An 18983-nucleotide genomic window follows, 5' to 3' on the forward strand; every position below is an offset into this window, starting at 1 on the left:
CCATTTAGCAAGTAGCTCTGCGGAGGCCCCTTGACAGTGCCAAATCAATAGTGAATCAATGGCTGAGGCAAATCAATCAGCCAGGTTTTTTTTCTCAAAATATTTAATTAAACATGGTGGAAAATAACTCCAGGATTTATTGTTTGATGCTAAGAGCATTAGTGATTTGCCTTTTCCTGAGCTACGCCTGAGGCCCGAGTCACCAGAGCACTGCAGGAGCTCAGTGGGACCAAGGGAATAGCAAAGACACTTTTCCAATATATAATAATGCTTGTATTTATACATGTGTATGCAGCTTCCTGACTCTCTCTCTCTCTCTCTCTCTCTCTCTCTCTCTCTCTCTCTCTCTCTCTCTTGTGCGCTCTTATACCTCAAGTGCGCTAATCCACTGCACCAGCAGATCGTTTGAGAGAGTGAAGAGAGACAGGGAGAGTGGCGCTATTCTTTTAGATAGTCTCCGTTTAACATCTTAATCCTTCACAACCATCCTACTGAGAGATGCACCACTGTCTGCCCACCACCGGTGAGCATCTCCTCTGAGCTGTGTGGTCAACCAGTGTGAGTCATATTTATTATAAGGGAGTAAAACTGGAGCTGTGTCCCAATTTGGATACTTATGCACCATTCTGTAGAAGAAATAGTGTGAGTAGTGTGTTCAATTTCCAAAAAGAAAAGGCACACTTCAAATACCCGGATGATGCACTTGATTAACCAAAGAAATGAATGCTAGACACTTCATACTCTCAATTTTTGCATTTTTAGCTTTGGATGACAAAATAACCTTATACATGGTTAAAAGTGTATACTCTAAGAAACAATGGTCCAAAACCTGTCACTGGAGCAGTGCCCTTTTCAAAAAGTACTAATATATGCCATTAAGATACTATGTACACTTTAGGTATTAATATGTACCTTTAAGGTACTAATATGCACACTTTATGGTAATAAAGTACAAAGGTATACCTTTTTAACCTTTTCTTTTTTTAAGAGCAACATTTGGAACACAACTTGGATTTCCGGTTGCCATGCTCAACATCAATCTGTGTAGCACTGAAAACCTCTCACTCAGGTCAATTCACCCCCTTCATTTTTTCAGTTTGGTGCTGCGTGTAATCATTAATCGCTTTTCATAATCTGCAGGATACAGAAGGAAGTGATTTGATTGCACACATGCCAAGCTTCTGATAGGGCCAGCCACAACAGACACCAGCAGACATTGATATGTGAGGATAATATAGAGGCCGTGTTGGGATCTGGGATGTTTCTGAGGAGGAGAGAGGCGTTAACGGTGATGATGAGGGTGGCATTGTTCTGAAAATCTGGCAGCTCTTCCCAAGCCTGTGGGTATGAAAAGGGAATTAGGGGAGTGTGTGTCTGTGTGTGCATGTAATCATCACTGGGTCACAGTGGAGTGACCTACCAGCTGAGTCCATTGCTGCTCCACTGCTCACAAGGTAACAAATGGCCCCAAATACACAAACACATGCGTACACAGAGAGAGAGAAATAAAGTGGGTTAACATTTGCTCAATTTCACAAGGCAACTCTGAAACAAAATCTACAAACAATTACACTCGGCTGCACACAAAAGAAACGAAGCGATCTTGTTATCCCAAGGTCTGACGACTCCAGAAAAATGGTAAATGTGTTTCTGTTTATTACAAATAGCTGTTTTTCTTTATCCCAGTGCAGGCTTGTATCAGCGATCCAAATACAGAAAAAGGAAAAGAAAAATTTACTCGGTTACAAACGTAACCTCGGTTCCCTGAGATACGGGAATGAGTATTGCGTCTTGCTAGACGCTATGGGGAAAAAAGTCTTTTTTTCTCCTGAACTGAAGCCTTTTTCAATCACGCAGTGAAACTGCACGGTCATTGGTTCGTGCAGTATGTTTTAAAAACGAACCAATGGCTCGGCATTAGTGCTGCACAAACCTATGGCAGCAAAGCCCACCAAAGCCCGCCAGAATGGGCGGAGTCATCTGGCTATATAAGCAGCCGCTTCGCCATAGGATTCGGGTTACTTCGACTGAAGTGACGACTGAGCCTAGTCGCCAGGGCTAGCGACGCAGTACTCGTTCCCGTATCTCAGGGAACCGAGGTTATGTTTGTAACCGAGTACGTTCCCTTTCGATACTACACTTGTACTGCCTCTTGCTAGACGCTATGGGAACAGTACAATCACGCCGTGCCATGGCAGAGGAACGACAATGATAATCCTTGTCTTAAGCACCTCAGCGCCCAAGAGAACAAGAACAATAAATTCCTCCAGGCTAACGGGCTAAGTCTCATGAATGCCTCACCCAGCCGAGTGATCGTTCCAGAAGACTTGCGCAGCCTCAGCACCCATGGGGGCCGAGAGCGCACAAGTAAGCTCTCTGATAGGTCTGGGCATATTACGTCCAAACTGCACTCAGAGCGAACTGCGTGCCAGTTAAGCAGAAAGAACCCTTGCCTACAAGGCAGGGACATCCAGGTTATAGAACCTAGCAAAAGTGGACAGCGAGGCCCAGCCGACCGCCGCACAAATTTCTGCAATGGTCACACCACTAGACCACGCCCACGAAGAGGCGATGCCTCTAGTTGAGTGGGCTCGTACTCCAACCGGGCATTGTAGGCCCAAGGAAGAGTAGGCTAGCAGAATAGCGTCAATTATCCACTTAGTTGTAGGGGCATGAGAAGCCGCTATTGCCACCACATAGACCTTGAGCGTGGACGGGGAGCGTCCCTTGTCCAACAGATCCTGCAGGAAGGACAGTATCACCGATATGTCACAAGTGAGCGGGTCCTCCCCGCGGTTTGAGCACCAGGCAGAGAATGCTGACCATTTAAGGGCGTAGAGGCATCTTGTTGTTGGAGCTCTAGCCTGAGAAATGGTGTTCAATACACACTCTGGGAGACTAATAGGCTCCCGTCGAGTGGCCACAGGTGCAAGGCCCACAGCTCTGGTCTGGGGTGCCATATCGTCCTGTTCGCCTGGGAGAGGAGATCTCTCCTCAGGGGAATAGGCCACGGGGCTGCTATTAGCAGCTGCGACAGCTCTGCCAACCAACGCTGGTTTCTCCAGATCGGGGCCACCAGGAGCACTTTGCGTTTCTGTTCCCTGATCTGCCTGATTACCTGTGGAATCAGGGCAACCGGGGGAAAAGCGTAGAGAAGGAGGTTGGGCCAGTCGTGGGCCAACGCATCCTTGTCCCTGTAAAAATAGATTGGGCAGTGAGAATTGTCTTCTGAGGCGAAGAGAATTGTCTACTTCCGCCATGCCGAAGACTTCCCAAATTTTCTGAACTGTCTGCGGATGAAGCATCCACTCCTCTGAGGGGACCTTGCTTCGTGACAACATATCTGCTCCTCGGTTCAATATGCCTGGTATGTGTGCTGCTCTCAGCGAACGTAGGTTTAGCTGGGCCCATTCCAAGAGGCGCTCTTCTAGTACAAGGAGCCGCTTCGAGGATAATCCCCCCTGGCGATTTATGTAGGACACCACCGTCATGCTGTCCGAACGGACCAAGTCATGATGTCCCCTGAGGTCTGGTAGAAAGGTTCGACAGACCCGCCATACCGCCAACATTTCGAGGCAGTTGATGTGCAGACTGCTTTCAGCTATCGACCAGTTGCCGAACGTCGGTTTCCCTTCGCACAGAGCTCCCCAACCTGTGTTGGAAGCATCTGTCGAAACTACCTTCTTCCTGTAGACCATTCCCAGGGGAACTCCCTGTTCCATCCATTGAGTGTTCATCCAGGGTGTCAGGGCCGTTACACAGTCCTGATCTACCCTGATAATCAGGCGTTCATGACGCCACGCGTGGAATGGAACCCACAGTTTCAGCCAGTGCTGGAGGGGGCGCATTCGCAGCAGGCCCAACTGTAGCACTGGAGATGCTGCAGCCATGAGGCCTAGCATTTTCTGAAACCTCTTGAGGGGGTGAGAGGCACCAGCCTTGAAGGAGGCCGCGAGCCACCGTATGCTTAAGGCGCGCTCTGTTGTGACCTTCGCTTTCATTTGAGCCGAGTCGAATGCTGTTCCCAGGAACGAGACTCGCTTGCTGGGAAACAGTGCGCTTTTGGCAAAGTTCATCCTGAGCCCCAGGCATTCCAAATGGCTGAGGAGAAGGGCTTTGTAAGATAGTGACTCCGCCTCCGACTGGGCCAGAATGAGCCAGTCGTCGAGGTAGTTGAGAACGCGGATTCCCGCCTGTCTCTCCCTTGACTGGGCCAGGACGAGCCAGTTGTCGAGGTAGTTGAGAATGCGGATTCCCGCCTGTCTCAGGGGGGAAAGAGCCGCATCCATGCACTTCGTAAAGGTGCGTGGAGCCAGGGACAGCCCGAAGGGAAGGACCGTGTATTGATAAGCCACTCCCTCGAAGGCAAATCTCAAGAATGGCCTGTGATGGGGGGCTATCTGGATGTGAAAATAGGCGTCTTTCAGATCCAGAGAATAGAACCAGTCCTCTGGGCGGATTTGCGAAAGGATCTGTTTCAGTGTAATCATTCTGAATGGCCGTCTCATGAGGGCGTGATTCAGTCGTCTGAGATCGAGGACGGGCCGTAGGCCGCTGTCCTTCTTGGGGATGAGGAAGTAATGGCTGTAGAAGCCTGACTCGCTCTGGGCCGGAGGAACCACTTCTATGGCTCCTTTTTCCAGCAAATTCCTCACTTGGGGACCACTCCGCTGAAGCGCAGGGGTCTTCGAGCGAATTGGAGTGAATAACCTCGCTTTATTATCCCCAGAACCCATTCTGATACCCCGGGGATGGCTTGCCACGCCTCGGCCCAGAAGGACAGGGGTTGGATTGGTTCAAGTGCCTGGTCACTGCAAGGGGACACGGTACTCATAAGAAATGGAAGAGGAAATTTGCTCTTTCTTTGAAAATGTTTGTGTTTTATTTTGCCCACTATAACAGTGGATCGCCGTTTGGGCACTTGAAAGGGCCCAGAGTTTAGATCAAACACATTGCTGGCTGCACCTGGAACTAGACGGGGTGATTGGCGGCTTACGAGAGGCAGCTTGGGGGGTGGTCCCGCTGCAGGGAGACTTGACCTCCTCCTCTTACTGCTCCTTTGCTCAGGATGACCCCGGAGGCGCCGGGTCCAGCACTAGCTTAGGCCGGGGGCCCTGGCACTTCGGAAACGGGTAGCATTTGGCTGAGCAGGAACGTCTTCGAGGCTCAGGCTTGGCTGGCTGGCTGGGTGGCGGCGGCCGCCGCAGGTGCAGGCGTTTCGCGGGCTGCTGAGTCGGTGCAGATTTGGGGCGACTCGAGGCAGCTGCAGTGCTGGAGCGCTTTGGTAGGAAGTGTTGCATGGCTTGGGACGACTTCTGTGCTTCAGTAAAGCGCTCAGCGAGGCCCTCGAATACTGGCCCGAACAGACCATTGGGAGAGACCGGGGCGTCGAGGAACTGGACCTTGTCAGCATCCTTGATCTCGGTCAGGGTCAGCCATAGGTGGCGCTCCAACACCACCAGACTGGCCATGGAGCACCCAATAGCCTGAGCCGTGGTCTTTGTTGCGCACAAAGCCAGGTCTGTCACGCTCCTCAGCTCCCTGAGCGTCGCGTGGTCCGGGCCTGACTCGTCTGTGCTGGCGAGGAGCTTGGCCTGGAAGACCTGGAGCATGGCCATTGAGTGGAGCGCCGAGGCCGCTTGCCCAGCCGATGAGTAGGCGCAACCAGCGAGGGCTGACGTCGCCCTACATGGCTTGGATGGATGGGCAGCCTTAGCCTTCCAGGCCATCTCAGTGGGCGGGCAGAGATGCGCGGCCACTGCCTTGTCGAGCGGAGGCAATTTCTCATACCCCTTGCCTTCAGCACCGTCGACCTAGGTGAGAGCGGATGAAGCAGCAGAACGGAGGCGGGCAGAGTATGGGGCGCGCCATGATCTGGTGAGCTCGTCGTGGACCTCCGGAAAAAAAAGGAGAGGATCTCTGGCTAGGGGCTTGACGGCGCCCAGGCAGGAACCATTCATCCAGACGGCTGCGGGAGGGCTCTTCCGGTGGAGACCACTCCAACCCCAGCTCTTCAACGGCTTTCGAGAGGACACGGAGTAATTCGGGGTAAATCTGGGATGGGTTTAATGTCGATGGGCTCGGACGGCGGCAGGGGGGCGGGGTCAGCGATAGAGCCCCACAGCTTCTCCACGTCCGAGGCTGCTAATGACAGGCTGTCATCCAGCAGCTCCTCGTCACTCCCACCGAACGAGACCAGATCACTCGCGCTGGCAGAGGGACGCTGTCAGCCTCTCTGTGTGGAGAGAGCGAGGTACGCGGGACCTAAACGATATAAGCTCGCTCGCATCCGAGCGCTAAGATCCTCTGCCCCGCTGTTTTTTCCTCACAGTTTCCTGGGAGGAAGAAAACGGGAGGGTGCGAGGGGCGGGGTCGATTTCAGCAAAGAAACCTATCCGCAAGCGCAGAGAGGCGAGAGTCATGCTCTCATAGTGGGAGCAATTCGTCTCGGTAAGCGCGGATTCCACGTGGGATTTCCCCACGCAGGAAACACACTCACGATGGCCATCATCGGCGTGCAAGGGAGCCCTGCACGTACCGCAGTAACGGCGCTGCATTTGAAACAACGCCGTAGAAATTTGCTCTTTAGAAATTGCTCTTTATCGGCTCGCCGGATGGCGGCAGGGGAACCGGACTGCTGCTGCACGTACCTGAAGGCGGCGAAAGGCGCTGAATCAGCCGGGCAGTCGTTCCACTGTGAGGCGTGTCAACGGCGAGCAGGCTCTTCAGTCAGCGGAGATGCGAAGAACGTCATCGTCGCTGAAAGAGAAGAAATCTGAATCCTATGGCGAAGCGGCTGCTTACATAGCCAGATGACTCCGCCCATTCTGGCGGGCTTCGCTGTCATAGGTTTGTGCAGCACCGCTGCCGGGCCATTGGTTCGTTTTTAAAACATACTTCACGAACCAACGGCCGTGCAGTTTCACTGCGTGATTGAAAAAGGCTTCAGTTCAGGAGAAAAAAGGACTTTTTTCCCCATAGCATCTAGCAAGACACAGTACAAGTGTAGTATCGAAAGGGAAATATATAGAGTGAAAATAACAGAATTATTAAACAAAAAAAAAATCTGAAATTAAATGTTGTTGAAATTAAACTGAAATAATGTATATTTGTCTGTAGAATACAATGTAACATTGTAAATTTACATTTACTTTATATAATTCTATATTTATATTTACATTCATATACATTACATAGATAGATAGATAGACAGATAGTATACACTTTTACATATACTACTTTTATTAACATGTTAATGTACCACACAAACACACTTTCATACACTTAGTCTGGAGTGTGTACATGAGGACAGTGCTTAGGTGGTCTGTCATATCACTAACTTCATGCTGAGTACAAGTGCTGGCCATATAAACTGCACTGACCTCAGTGTGTTGGCATGCTGTGCCACTCAATATTACTGATTACACACACACACACACACCGAAGACCATAATGCTATTCAGTCTAGACCTGATAACAGGCTCGCACTACTATTTGCTATTAGCCGGTTATAAAAAAGATAATAAGGATGAAAAAAAAAACTAGCTTGCATTCTTTTACATTAAAGACAGGAGGTTAGATTTTGAACTGTTAGGTTATACAAGGCATACAATCTTTAAAAACCTACTTGACTTTATATTTGAGGATGCATCAATATGTAAACTCTGAGCTATTCTTCCCGCAGGGTTATCAGTGCCTCTGGGTGGATAGGGGCCTCTGTGTTAGTACAGCTGCATCTCCTGCAGTTATATACTAACCAGAGGAAAAAAACAAAAAAAACAAAACAAGGAGAGCTAGCAATCTGGAATGGACTGTATAAAAATCACACAATTAGATTATTACTGGATTACTCAAACAGCTTCTTTGTTTTAGCTGTAAATCCACTCTATAGGTCTGATTTTAATCATGAATAGTTATTCTGTTTCTCTTTCTGTCACTCTCCTTTTGTTCAGCACAATTTGTTGCTGATGGAAGATGTCTTCATTATGTGTGCATGCTATGTCCAGCAGCTCAATATGCTATTGGGGCACCCTGTAATCTTTCTATAGATATTAGACACAACTTGCTTCAGGCAAACATCTTCTATAAGAAAAAATCCTTCCTGACTGCCTTCAACTTGAGATCGATAGAATGCAACCATATTTTCTTTGTGTACTTCCTGGAGATCATAAACTGGCATTCTTTGGCCTAAGAATGTTCAAGTCAAAAAAACTTCCACTGGAATATCTTGTGTTCAGGAATTGCTTGCTGCACCTCTTAATCAAATGATTTCATCATGTACACAGAGAATGATGCAGTACAATGAGGGTTTTAGTAGTCCAAGCGGTTTATTACTGACCCCTCAATGAAATATCTCTAGGCAAGTCACTGTAGAATTAAGGATAAATAATTACTTTATGTTGTTTATTATTAGGAGTTACTGCTGACAGAATTAGTTTTTAAACCAGAAGTAGTTACTGTGTGTCACCACATGAAGCATTAATCATAAGTGACCGGATTGTTTACAGTTATTACTACTAACATAGATTTGGAATGGTATTAGTAATGGTAATGCATTGGCATAGCAATTTGCATATGTGCAGATGACAGTTTTATAGCTAAGATAACTGAATTCTAATCTGTCAACATAACATAAAAAGATGGTGCTTGTGCACTCTGGTCTTGCCCTTGAACACACGTACACACTTTCTTTCAGTCGTGCTACTGTGTGTCTTTCTGTCCCTTCTCCATAAACTGACAGCAGCAAAGCAAGCTCCAACTTGTATTTTAATTCAGGCCTGAAGTTACTTATTTTGGTATTGATCAGCTGTAATGCTGAATCAATTCTCATCTTGTTACCTGGGCTATACCTGTGTAACACACTGATATCCCCGGCCACAGGAACTCATTCCCTTTGCAAAGTGACTTTACCATAAAATCAATGGCTGCTTTGTTACTGATACAGGAGACAACCACGCAGAGAAAGGCCGACAGCAGTGAAGAAAACAAGCATGTGGCTAATATTCAAATCACCGTTGTGAAGATTGTCCAGAAACACTGGACAATTTTCTGTGCTTTGTTTTCCCCCAGAAACATAATAATAATTATTATAATTATAATAATAATAATTATTATTATTATTATTATTATTATTATGTCAGGTAGAACTACTGAATGACCTGCACAAGTAGAAAAACTGGAAACCTATTCTTATCACATTCACATTGTCAGTCATTCTCTACAAATTTACTCTAAAAGGCAACTGAGGAAAAAAAAAATAGGTCTTGTACGTGTGTGCACTTTGCTGAGAGGGCAGATGTTGGCAAATACCGATAAATGAAAGTGACCCTGCCTTGCTAATAGAACAACTCGAAGCCCGCGCAAGACCGCCATCAAAATATTTACCAAAGCTGCGCGCGAAGACTGGGCAGCGCGTGCTCTGACCTTCTCAATCAATTACTGCGCGTGGCCGCCGCTGGCTGCGCAATTTACCAAATCCAAATTCCCACTTTATGACCGCGCTGCTCCGACTATACGCTTGCCCCGTATCACAGCCGAAGAAACAATCGAGAATAAGTCCCTCTGGATTTCCACAGCCTCAGCACTCAGACTTCAGCAGTCACTTAATAGACTGGGGTTGTCGTCGAAGCGTTGATGCTGAGGGAAATGTTTTTTTCTTCCTTTTTCGTCTGTGCTTTGCTTCAGTTGCCAAAAGCTGCACACAGTATAATATTAGATACACGATTAACATTTATATGATTAGGATAGACTTTTTCTTCCATTGTATTTAAGCCTCTTGATATTGTGAAAACAAGAGGTCTAAATCCGCCCGTGTTAGTGTAAAGGCATAAATGTTAAGAAAATCCCCACAGTGCACAGACGCCAGAACGTGTAATCTAAACCACCTGTAGATGTTCGGTAGGACAACAAGGTCGGTTCTGATAGAGCATTTGGTCCTCTAGCTAATGAAGGGTTAAAACAGACGTCGCCTTTGAATTTGGTGTTTGGCACAATTTGTTAAAGCATTTTAATAAGTTGCAGTCCATTGACTACTCTTAATTTGCTCCAAATTGCCGTGTGTGCCCAGGGAACAGTTCAAAACTCGTCACTTTCTCCTCCACCGCAAGTTATCTCTTTAATAGACACGATTGATTGGAGAAACCTTATTAAAATAACATTAGTCAAATTATGCTAACAGTAACATTTAAACTTTAAACATATTCAGGAAGTACACTTGCTCCTGAGTTCATTTTTGAAAGCATTTATTGGATTAAATGTCCTCAGCCATTTCACACACACACACACACACACACACACACACACACACACACACACACACACAAATGTGTTTAGCCACACACACACACACACACACACACACACACACACACACACACACACATATATATATATATTGATTTTTAGACAGAGGTGTTTTGTATAGGAAAATTAAAACTTCTCCCTACAAGTTTTTTTTTTGCACTTCAGCAATAAAACTAATTAGCTAGTTAGTTTTAAGCATTAAAACTAACTATATAAAACTAGCAATACAGTTTTAATGATGTTATGTAAACTAATACATGAAGTAGTAAGTTTATTTTTGCAGAAAGCTGCTCTATAAAATCGTGGATAGATTTTGATGAAAAGTGGTTAATAATCTGGAACCACTTAGTATAAAACATATTATAAATCATAATCTTTTTAGACCAACCCTATATAGCACTAGTGGTTCTGCGATTCTTTATAATCAAGATAGATCTACTATATTACTAGTCGTTTTTCTGTTTAACCAAAACTTAGATGCAAAATGTAAACTCTTCACAGAACTTGCAAACTGATTTACCCTCTCAACTCTAACCAAATAAAATCCTCTTTGCCGGAGCTGTTAAAGAAAATGTGATTTAGGCCAGTCACTCTAACACACATATTTCTCATTCCTCCCCGTCGAATACACCACACACATCAAAGGTCATTAAGTGTGTTTTCGTTTTAAATCCTTTGTCACCTCAATTAACAGATCGGATCAGAAAAGCCCGTTTAAAAGACCATGTGCGATGGGGTATGTGTTACTTGTTTTCTGTCGCCTTGGCATACAGAGCTGATTCATAGGTGTAATTTGAAGAGCCCCTGTTTGAAGTCTTTGATCAGCACTGTCGCAGGCATCTTGTGTATTGCGTAAGGAAACGCTTTTGAGCGCAACGTCTCTGCTTGTTTATTTGGATGCGTGCTGGAGAATGCGAAACGGTGTCATCTGCATAATTGCTAGTAAAGGAGTCACAGAAATCATCCCTCGAGTCACACATCCGAGATTGTCCTATTCATACACGTGATATTAGTGCGGTATTTTGAAATGTTGGCCTGCGTTTAATGGAGTCTTGTTAGGCTATAGGTAAAAAAAAAAATTAACAATTAGATAAATGCGTGCCCTATTAGCAAATGTCTATTAATAATTCTGATACAATTGTTTAGTTTTATTGTTTCTATTAATATTATTAGAAGTATACAAATATAAACTATAATGATAATAATGTTTAAGCATTTTATTTAAATTGTTACACGGGCTTCCAACGGTGTGGGAGAAGAAGGCAGGAAGAAAACACCGTCCTAATGCTTTTATGGCTGTGCCAGTTTCCTGGGTCAGTGTGAAAGTGTTAAGTTAGTGCATGTGTATTTGATTGGGCCAATAAATCAGAAGCAAACCTTGAAACCCTGACAGATCCCGGGATGAGACACGTGTCCATCCGAATTCAGAGCGCTGCAGGGCGGACTCCAGCACGCACACTTTTCCTTTCCTCCGTGCTTCCAACTTCAGCGGTTTGAAAACGGTTAGTTTGGGTCAAAATCATTGCAAATACCTGTAGGTAAATATGACTAAAAATAAAACCAGACTGCTTGACACCTAGAGGGTTAGCTGCGTTTTGCATTGTCCCAGATGGCGCAGTGCTGTGGGGTCAGTCGGGTGGGCTGAGAGCTCTTGTTAGCTCTGCAGGTCCGTGTGGGTGTTATTGACGGTTATGTAGTTATTACCATCCGCTCTGAATGGCATCAGACTGCTGTTCTAATTAATAACCCCCGTGATCCTGCATTGGTAGACGTCAAAACAGCAGACACGTGGTAAGGAGAACATGGAAAACCGGGAGTCCTTAAATAAGCAAAGAGCCAATTACAAATGACATTCCAGATATTAGGATGCCATAACAATAACTATCTCTTTAAAAGCAGATGGAAGGTTTAGGAAGAATGCTGCGTTCTTGGAAACCACATCACATTAAATCCAAGCCAAAGTTGATTCACCATAATCTTTCATTCCTGAACTTAGATTTAGTCATCCTATATTCAAATAAACGAAACTCCTTAAAGCACTAATCGGGGCCGTTGTTTGGAAGACGATTAGCAAACATATGATGACACTAGATTGGGAGCATAATACGATTATAGATGTTTCCTGCATATTTTCATATATTGATTCAAGGAATTTCAATCGTGATCATCGTCCTTTGTTTTAATCCGTATTATTTACAGAAGGGTGCGGATTATATCAGATCTTTTCAATGGATATCTGTCTATCTGTAGAGTAATCCTGTAGGTTAATAGCCCAAAATATGTTTTTAGGAACAGAAGCTTTTACACATGAATGCAATTGAAACATTTGCGATTAAATTTTAATACGTCAAAAAAGCCTTCAAGGCTGACAGCTTAAATACATAAATCATATATAGTAGTAGTAGTAACAATAATAGGCCTAATAATAATAATTTTCAATAGTTCAAAAATTAAAATGCACTAAATTGTAATTTGCAGAAACCCACAATATACGGCATATAGCCTAGTCACATTACGAAATGATGCTATTGTTAAGGCTTTTCGTTTTTTTTTTCTCAACTTACTCTGAAGGCGAACGGTAACACGCCAGTGTTTTGATGTTTCACTAAAGGCGTCAGAAGACCCCGACTGGTTTGTTCCGTTTTAGATGCACTAAAAACGCTCTTCGCATAAAAAAATTCCTTTTGTATTTTGTAAGAGTAAGCACGACATTCTGTATGTGCTCTCCGATTTAAACTTTAAAGTTCTTCGTTTCACGTGGAGGAGACGCGAGTAAAATAAAGACACAAAAGATCTGCGGGAAGTTAATGACTTAACAAGAATAAAATATTTACCATTTTGTGGATGATCGAAATTTTTGAGAAGTAACAAGAAATTGGAAAGGGCTGAAGCGGCGAGCAAATAACAAATGAAATGATTGGCGAGCCATAAAATGAGATTTTAAACTCATTCAAATAAGAAATGGCGACGTCAGAGGACTTATCCAGACGGAGAGCAGGAGCGGAGAGAGAGAGGGGGAGAGAGGGAGGAAGAGAGAGAGAGGCTCTGTAAGTGGGGGTGAGACTTGAGAAATAGGAGGAGCTTCTGAACGACTAAAAATGTCAATCACAAAAAGGAGTTCCAATAATCTAAAGCAATCTGTAAGGACCTGACCTTAGTCCATTCAGATCAATAGGGAAGTAAGGGAGGAAAGCGCAATCGGATCGTTTACACTGGCTCTTTCGGAGGAAATATAGACTTCCCTGACACTTTGTAGTCACTGTAAAGTGGATATCGTGGTGCGCACCAAGAGGGCGATTCGCCGCTTTTTGTGACTCCAGCAGACTTTCTCCACAACAATGTCTTTCCCACAGTTGGGATATCAGTACATCCGACCCATATACCCGCAGGACAGGCAGGGGATAGGCAGTGCCCGAGCCGGGGCAGACCTGAGCCCGTCCGGAGCGCTCTCTAATGTTCTCTCCAGTATGTACGGATCACCTTTCGCTGCCGCACAAAGCTATGGAGCTTTTCTTCCTTATTCAAATGATCTGTCCATTTTCAACCAGCTGGTGAGTAATCATTTTATTTTTGTGCTGTTTTCTCTTTCTCTCTCAAACTCATATGTAGTAAACTTTTAAAAAAAAAATACTTAAGTGTGTTACAAAATCCTTTACTTCAGTTTATGGTTCAATACCAATCATTATTGAATGCTAGTTTTGCAAAACGGTGGAGAAATTTGCTGTTTACTCCATTTGGTAAATACAAAAGAAGTTGAAAAAGTAAAAGTAAATAAAAGTAAATAAGTAATAATAATAATAATAAGTGTAGTGTGCTTGTGATTGCAATTACAATAAATAAAAATCGTTAAATAATTGTTACCATGTATTAAGGAAGAAAACAATGTGAAAGACTCATACACAAAATAAACAAATATATGGCTGCATCTTGTCAATTTATTTGGAACAATTTATTTAAGTATATAAAGTGCACGCTACTAAAGATTGCAATGCAGTCAATAAGGCCTATTTAAAATAATAATAATAATAAAATTTTAAAAATCAGTCCTTCCTTTTGTAAGTGCTCACACAGACTGAAAATCATACGCAATTCATATATTCAGCAATACACCAGGGAACTGCAACTGAGTACAAAAAAAAAAAACTACTATATGCCAGGCCAAGAATAATAATACTGAATCACGTTAATGTTGGATCCGTGTTCTGTGTTTATAAGGGGGCACAGTACGAACTGAAGGACAGTCCGGGCGTCCAGCATCATGGATTTGCCCACCATCATCCTGCGTTTTACCCATATGGTCAGTACCAGTTCGGAGACCCTTCCAGACCCAAAAATGCCACCAGGGAGAGCACCAGCACACTCAAGGCCTGGTTAAGTGAGCACCGGAAAAACCCGTACCCCACCAAAGGAGAGAAGATTATGCTGGCCATTATCACTAAAATGACCCTCACTCAAGTGTCCACCTGGTTCGCCAACGCCAGGAGGAGGCTAAAGAAGGAGAACAAGATGACCTGGGCCCCACGGAGTCGCACGGACGAAGAAGGAAATGTTTACAACAGCGATCACGAGGGAGAGGACGGCGACAAACGCGAGGATGAGGAGGAAATCGATTTGGAAAATATTGACACGGAGAATATTGAGAATAAGGACGATTTAGACGAGCAGGACGAGCTGCATTCTGATTTGAAACTGGACGGCAGGAGCGACTCTGAAATTTCAGACGGCTATGAGGATTTACAAGGACCGGAGCAAAGGTTGTTCAAAGCGATGGTGAAAGACGGTAAAGAGATTCACGGCGACCGCGCAGAGCACTTTCACCATCACAATCTTCATCATCACCACCACCACCACAACAGCTTAGAGCGGGCCAACAGCGAGCCGGTCAAACTCAACCAGGCCATCATCAACTCTCCGCCCTCAGAAAACAACCCACCTCCGGCTCCAAAACCTAAGATCTGGTCTTTGGCAGAGACTGCCACAACTCCAGACAATCCACGAAAATCTCCTCTGATGAACGGGACTTCCGCTGCGTCCGCCGCTCAGACCATCATCGCTCCTCACAGACTCCTTTCGTGTCCCGTAGGGAAAATCCAGAGCTGGACAAATCGGGGTTTCACCGCACACCAGCTCGCCTTGCTGAACTCAAACCACTACTTAGGACTCAGTAACCAGGCTTCGGCGAATGGTCTTGCCCTGTACAGCAGACAAGCAGAGGACAGGAGTCAAAACTCTGAGTCCACAGTCACAGGTACATGTCACCCACACTGAGAAGCGCAGAGATGTGCAATTAATGCTTTTTATTGACACCATTAAGACTGTACTGACAGACTGGACACGCACCATTCTTATTCCTCTCTGAATTCATCTTCATTTGATCACTACTGTGAAACATTCAAGTAAAAAGAATTACGCGTGAAATGCAAATGTCTAGTGGAGGGTACTTATTATTATTATTTGTATTCGTCTTTTTTTTCTTCTTCAGATACTCAAAAGTTTGTCCAATTGAATATATGGGAAAAGGCTTCGAGTTGCCTTTTAAAAGGTGTTAGTGTGTGCGAATTTTGATATTTCTAGGCCACAAACTTTTTTTTTTCTCAACAACTGGCTGTAAGATCTTTTTACATAGACTCTGCTTTTTAAAATAATACTACCAATAATACTAATAATATTAAATTGGCATTTACATCATTTTTTTTCTTTTCTTGTTGTTGTTACTCGTTTTATTATTTCAGAAAGATCTAGTGCCTTGGAAGCAGAGAAAAAGTTGTTAAAAACAGCCTTCCATCAAAGACGGTAAGAGCAGAGATCGTACATTGCCTGTCCATGACTTTACTTTAGCGTATTACTTTTTTTTTGTTATTGTTACTTGTTAATTTTTACATTTGAATATCACATAATGATCATGCATGATTGTCTAGTCACGCACTCGGGTACTTGGTATACCGTGGTTTAAACATGATTTATATATTGTGCTTGTGCAATAATAAACTCATAATGTCAAACCAATAAATCTCCAGTGCGTCGATGCGATATTTCAGAATGTTGATTTCAAAACGTCGTTCTATAGGCCTACTTGCTTGCAGATTTAGTTTTGTATTGGCCCCGTGTTTTTCATGCTTCCCTTCTATGTCCCAATATAGGCCCCAGAACCAACTCGAAGCTGCCACGGTATTATCCGCCCTCTCTTCTTCGTAGGCTTTTCTCTCTTTTTTGTTCACTTCTAATTTTAACCTGTGTAAGGAATGTAAAATAAAAATAACTCACTTCTGTATACTTACATTGTAAGCATGTCCTGTGTACAATGGCTGATGTTAATGCTGTCAGGCCAATAGTCCGTGAGTCCCATTTTCTTTTGTAAGCTCTGTGAGGATTTGATGTTGAAATGTTTTGTATATATGGTAAAGAAAATGTATATACTTGTGATCCGAAATTGTACAAGAAAGTCTATATTTTGGCTAATAAATGAACCGCTGCAACTTTACCGTCACTTTTGTATTTTGTAACAACAACAAAAAACACAATGGAGTGTTAATATTGTAAATTATATTAGAAATGTCATGCTTTTCTGTGCGGAAATGGTTACAGTGTGTGTTTTGAATGGAATGGGAAACGTTAACTCGAGGTTATGAGGTTTGAAACGGAGGATTTGAAGTATTTTCCTATTTCGGGGACTTAACTGTAATTAGCTCCTTCTTGAATCGCGCATTTGGATATTAATGGAAGGGGATTATCCCCACCGAGGCGGAACAGCCAATATGAAATGAATAATTATTTCATTTATATTGGGTTGAAATAGCATACAACTCAATTTCACTGTAATGAGAATTGAATATTTTCTTCTTGGGAAAAGTCACACAAAAAAAGTTAAATGCTTCCCTCTGTACAGATGGTTAATGTAATCTCGGCTATTTATATTTTTCGAGATTCTGCTTTTTAAAAATGTAATGAATTCTAATCAGACATTGATGTTGTGCTGCTTGCCATATGCCTTCGATACTGTGCGAAATTATTTATTTATATGCGTTTTCCCTCTTGAAGATGATTTGCATGGCATATATGTTTCACGGTTTCCAAAGTTTGGAGAAATTTAGAGTTGGAGCTCCCTCTACAGTCCACACTGAGCGGCCTTTACATGGACTGAGCCATTTTGATCATAATCTTTCATTTATGTCATTTATTCGAGAAAGTTGACCATGGGCATTTTTGGGATCATTCGTTCTTTTTGTGAGATTTGCTGGGAGCTTATAAGCAGAGTGTTAAGCAACGTAAGGCTTGCGATTTCCCAATGAGAAAAATGCCTGGAGGAATTATTTTGACACAGTTCATCCAAAATTACATCATCGAAACTGAAGACCGTATTTCGCACAGTGAAATAAATAATAAAGAATGAACAAAAAAAAATCTATATATATATCAGCATAGGTTTAAATGTCAATTTTAATTTCAGAGTCTCTGAGACAGAAAAAAATCTAATAATTGAAAAAGAATAGAACATTTTCAAGAATCAATATTAAAATATAAACCCGTTTTGAATGGCAATACCTGCATTAAAATAATATTTAAAATGTACAGCTCGCGGTAAACAATCACACACAACTCTAAGACATAAAATGATTTTTTTTTTTTTAAGTTTAAGAATGATTAAAGTAAATACAATTATCGCAAAGTGTAGCCTGTCACCAGTTACCAATGATTTACTGACACGGAGCACAAATGGGCAACTGGTATGTCGGTCTGTAGGCCTATACAGCAAATTGTAATTAATTATGCCACTGCCTCTCTTTTGGAACTACAATGCATTCCAGCCCATAATAACCCAGAGACACAGCGACAAATAAAAGCTCCGTCCGGGGCTAATAAAAACGTATTCATCTTGCCCGCTGTTCGCGCTTTTTTTAAATATATGGTATAGCTCTATTCGATCTCTCCGAAATTCCGTTCCATCAAATCTTGAATCGCGCATTTGGATATTAATGGAAGGGGATTATCCCCACCGAGGCGGAACAGCCAATATGAAATGAATAATTATTTCATTTATATTGGGTTGAAATAGCATACAACTCAATTTCACTGTAATGAGAATTGAATATTTTCTTCTTGGGAAAAGTCACACAAAAAAAGTTAAATGCTTCCCTCTGTACAGATGGTTAATGTAATCTCGGCTATTTATATTTTTCGAGATTCTGCTTTTTAAAAATGTAATGAATTCTAATCAGACATTGATGTTGTGCTGCTTGCCATATGCCTTCGATACTGTGCGAAATTATTTATTTATATGCGTTTTCCCTCTTGAAGATGATTTGCATGGCATATATGTTTCACGGTTTCCAAAGTTTGGAGAAATTTAGAGTTGGAGCTCCCTCTACAGTCCACTCTGAGCGGCCTTGACATGGACTGAGCCATTTAGATCATAATCTTTAATTTATGTCATTTATTCGAGAAAGTTGACCATGGGCATTTTTGGGATCATTTGTTCTTTTTGTGAGATTTGCTGGGAGCTTATAAGCAGAGTGTTAAGCAACGTAAGGCTTGCGATTTCCCAATGAGAAAAATGCCTGGAGGAATTATTTTGACACAGTTCATCCAAAATTACATCATCGAAACTGAAGACCGTATTTCGCACAGTGAAATAAATAATAAAGAATGAACAAAAAAAAATCTATATATATATCAGCATAGGT

The 18983-nt window shown here is 43.2% G+C and overlaps 1 protein-coding gene and 1 long non-coding RNA gene across 2 annotated transcripts; one reads left to right on the plus strand and one right to left on the minus strand.

Annotated features, from left to right (window-relative positions):
• Positions 1-1245: 1245 nt before the first annotated feature.
• On the minus strand, positions 1246-7754 carry LOC107657096 (uncharacterized). Its single transcript, XR_001630636.1, has 3 exons — positions 7628-7754; positions 1421-1443; positions 1246-1338 (listed from the first exon to the last, which is right to left on the minus strand). It is a non-coding gene; the product is annotated as an uncharacterized LOC107657096 (long non-coding RNA).
• Positions 7755-13430: 5676 nt separating this feature from the next.
• LOC107657112 (iroquois-class homeodomain protein irx-3-like) lies at positions 13431-16774 on the plus strand. The gene is made up of 4 exons (XM_016445122.1): positions 13431-13853; positions 14518-15550; positions 16035-16095; positions 16443-16774. Exons 1-4 carry the CDS (start codon positions 13641-13643, stop codon positions 16495-16497), a joined length of 1362 nt encoding a protein of 453 aa, XP_016300608.1. The 5' UTR covers positions 13431-13640; the 3' UTR covers positions 16498-16774.
• Positions 16775-18983: the final 2209 nt, after the last annotated feature.

Source organism: Sinocyclocheilus anshuiensis, unplaced genomic scaffold (assembly GCF_001515605.1).
Source record: "Sinocyclocheilus anshuiensis isolate Anshui unplaced genomic scaffold, SAMN03320099.WGS_v1.1 scaffold944, whole genome shotgun sequence".
NCBI classification, from domain to species: domain Eukaryota; kingdom Metazoa; phylum Chordata; class Actinopteri; order Cypriniformes; family Cyprinidae; genus Sinocyclocheilus; species Sinocyclocheilus anshuiensis.

Excerpts from the sequence above, each read along its gene's own strand:
- LOC107657112 (XM_016445122.1), top strand. The coding sequence starts at position 13,641 with ATGTCTTTCCCACAGTTGGGATATCAGTACATCCGACCCATATACCCG. Across the intron at positions 13,854-14,517 it reads TGTCCATTTTCAACCAGCTG|GGGGCACAGTACGAACTGAA; the intron begins GTGAGTAATCAT and ends TGTGTTTATAAG. Across the intron at positions 16,096-16,442 it reads ACAGCCTTCCATCAAAGACG|GCCCCAGAACCAACTCGAAG; the intron begins GTAAGAGCAGAG and ends GTCCCAATATAG.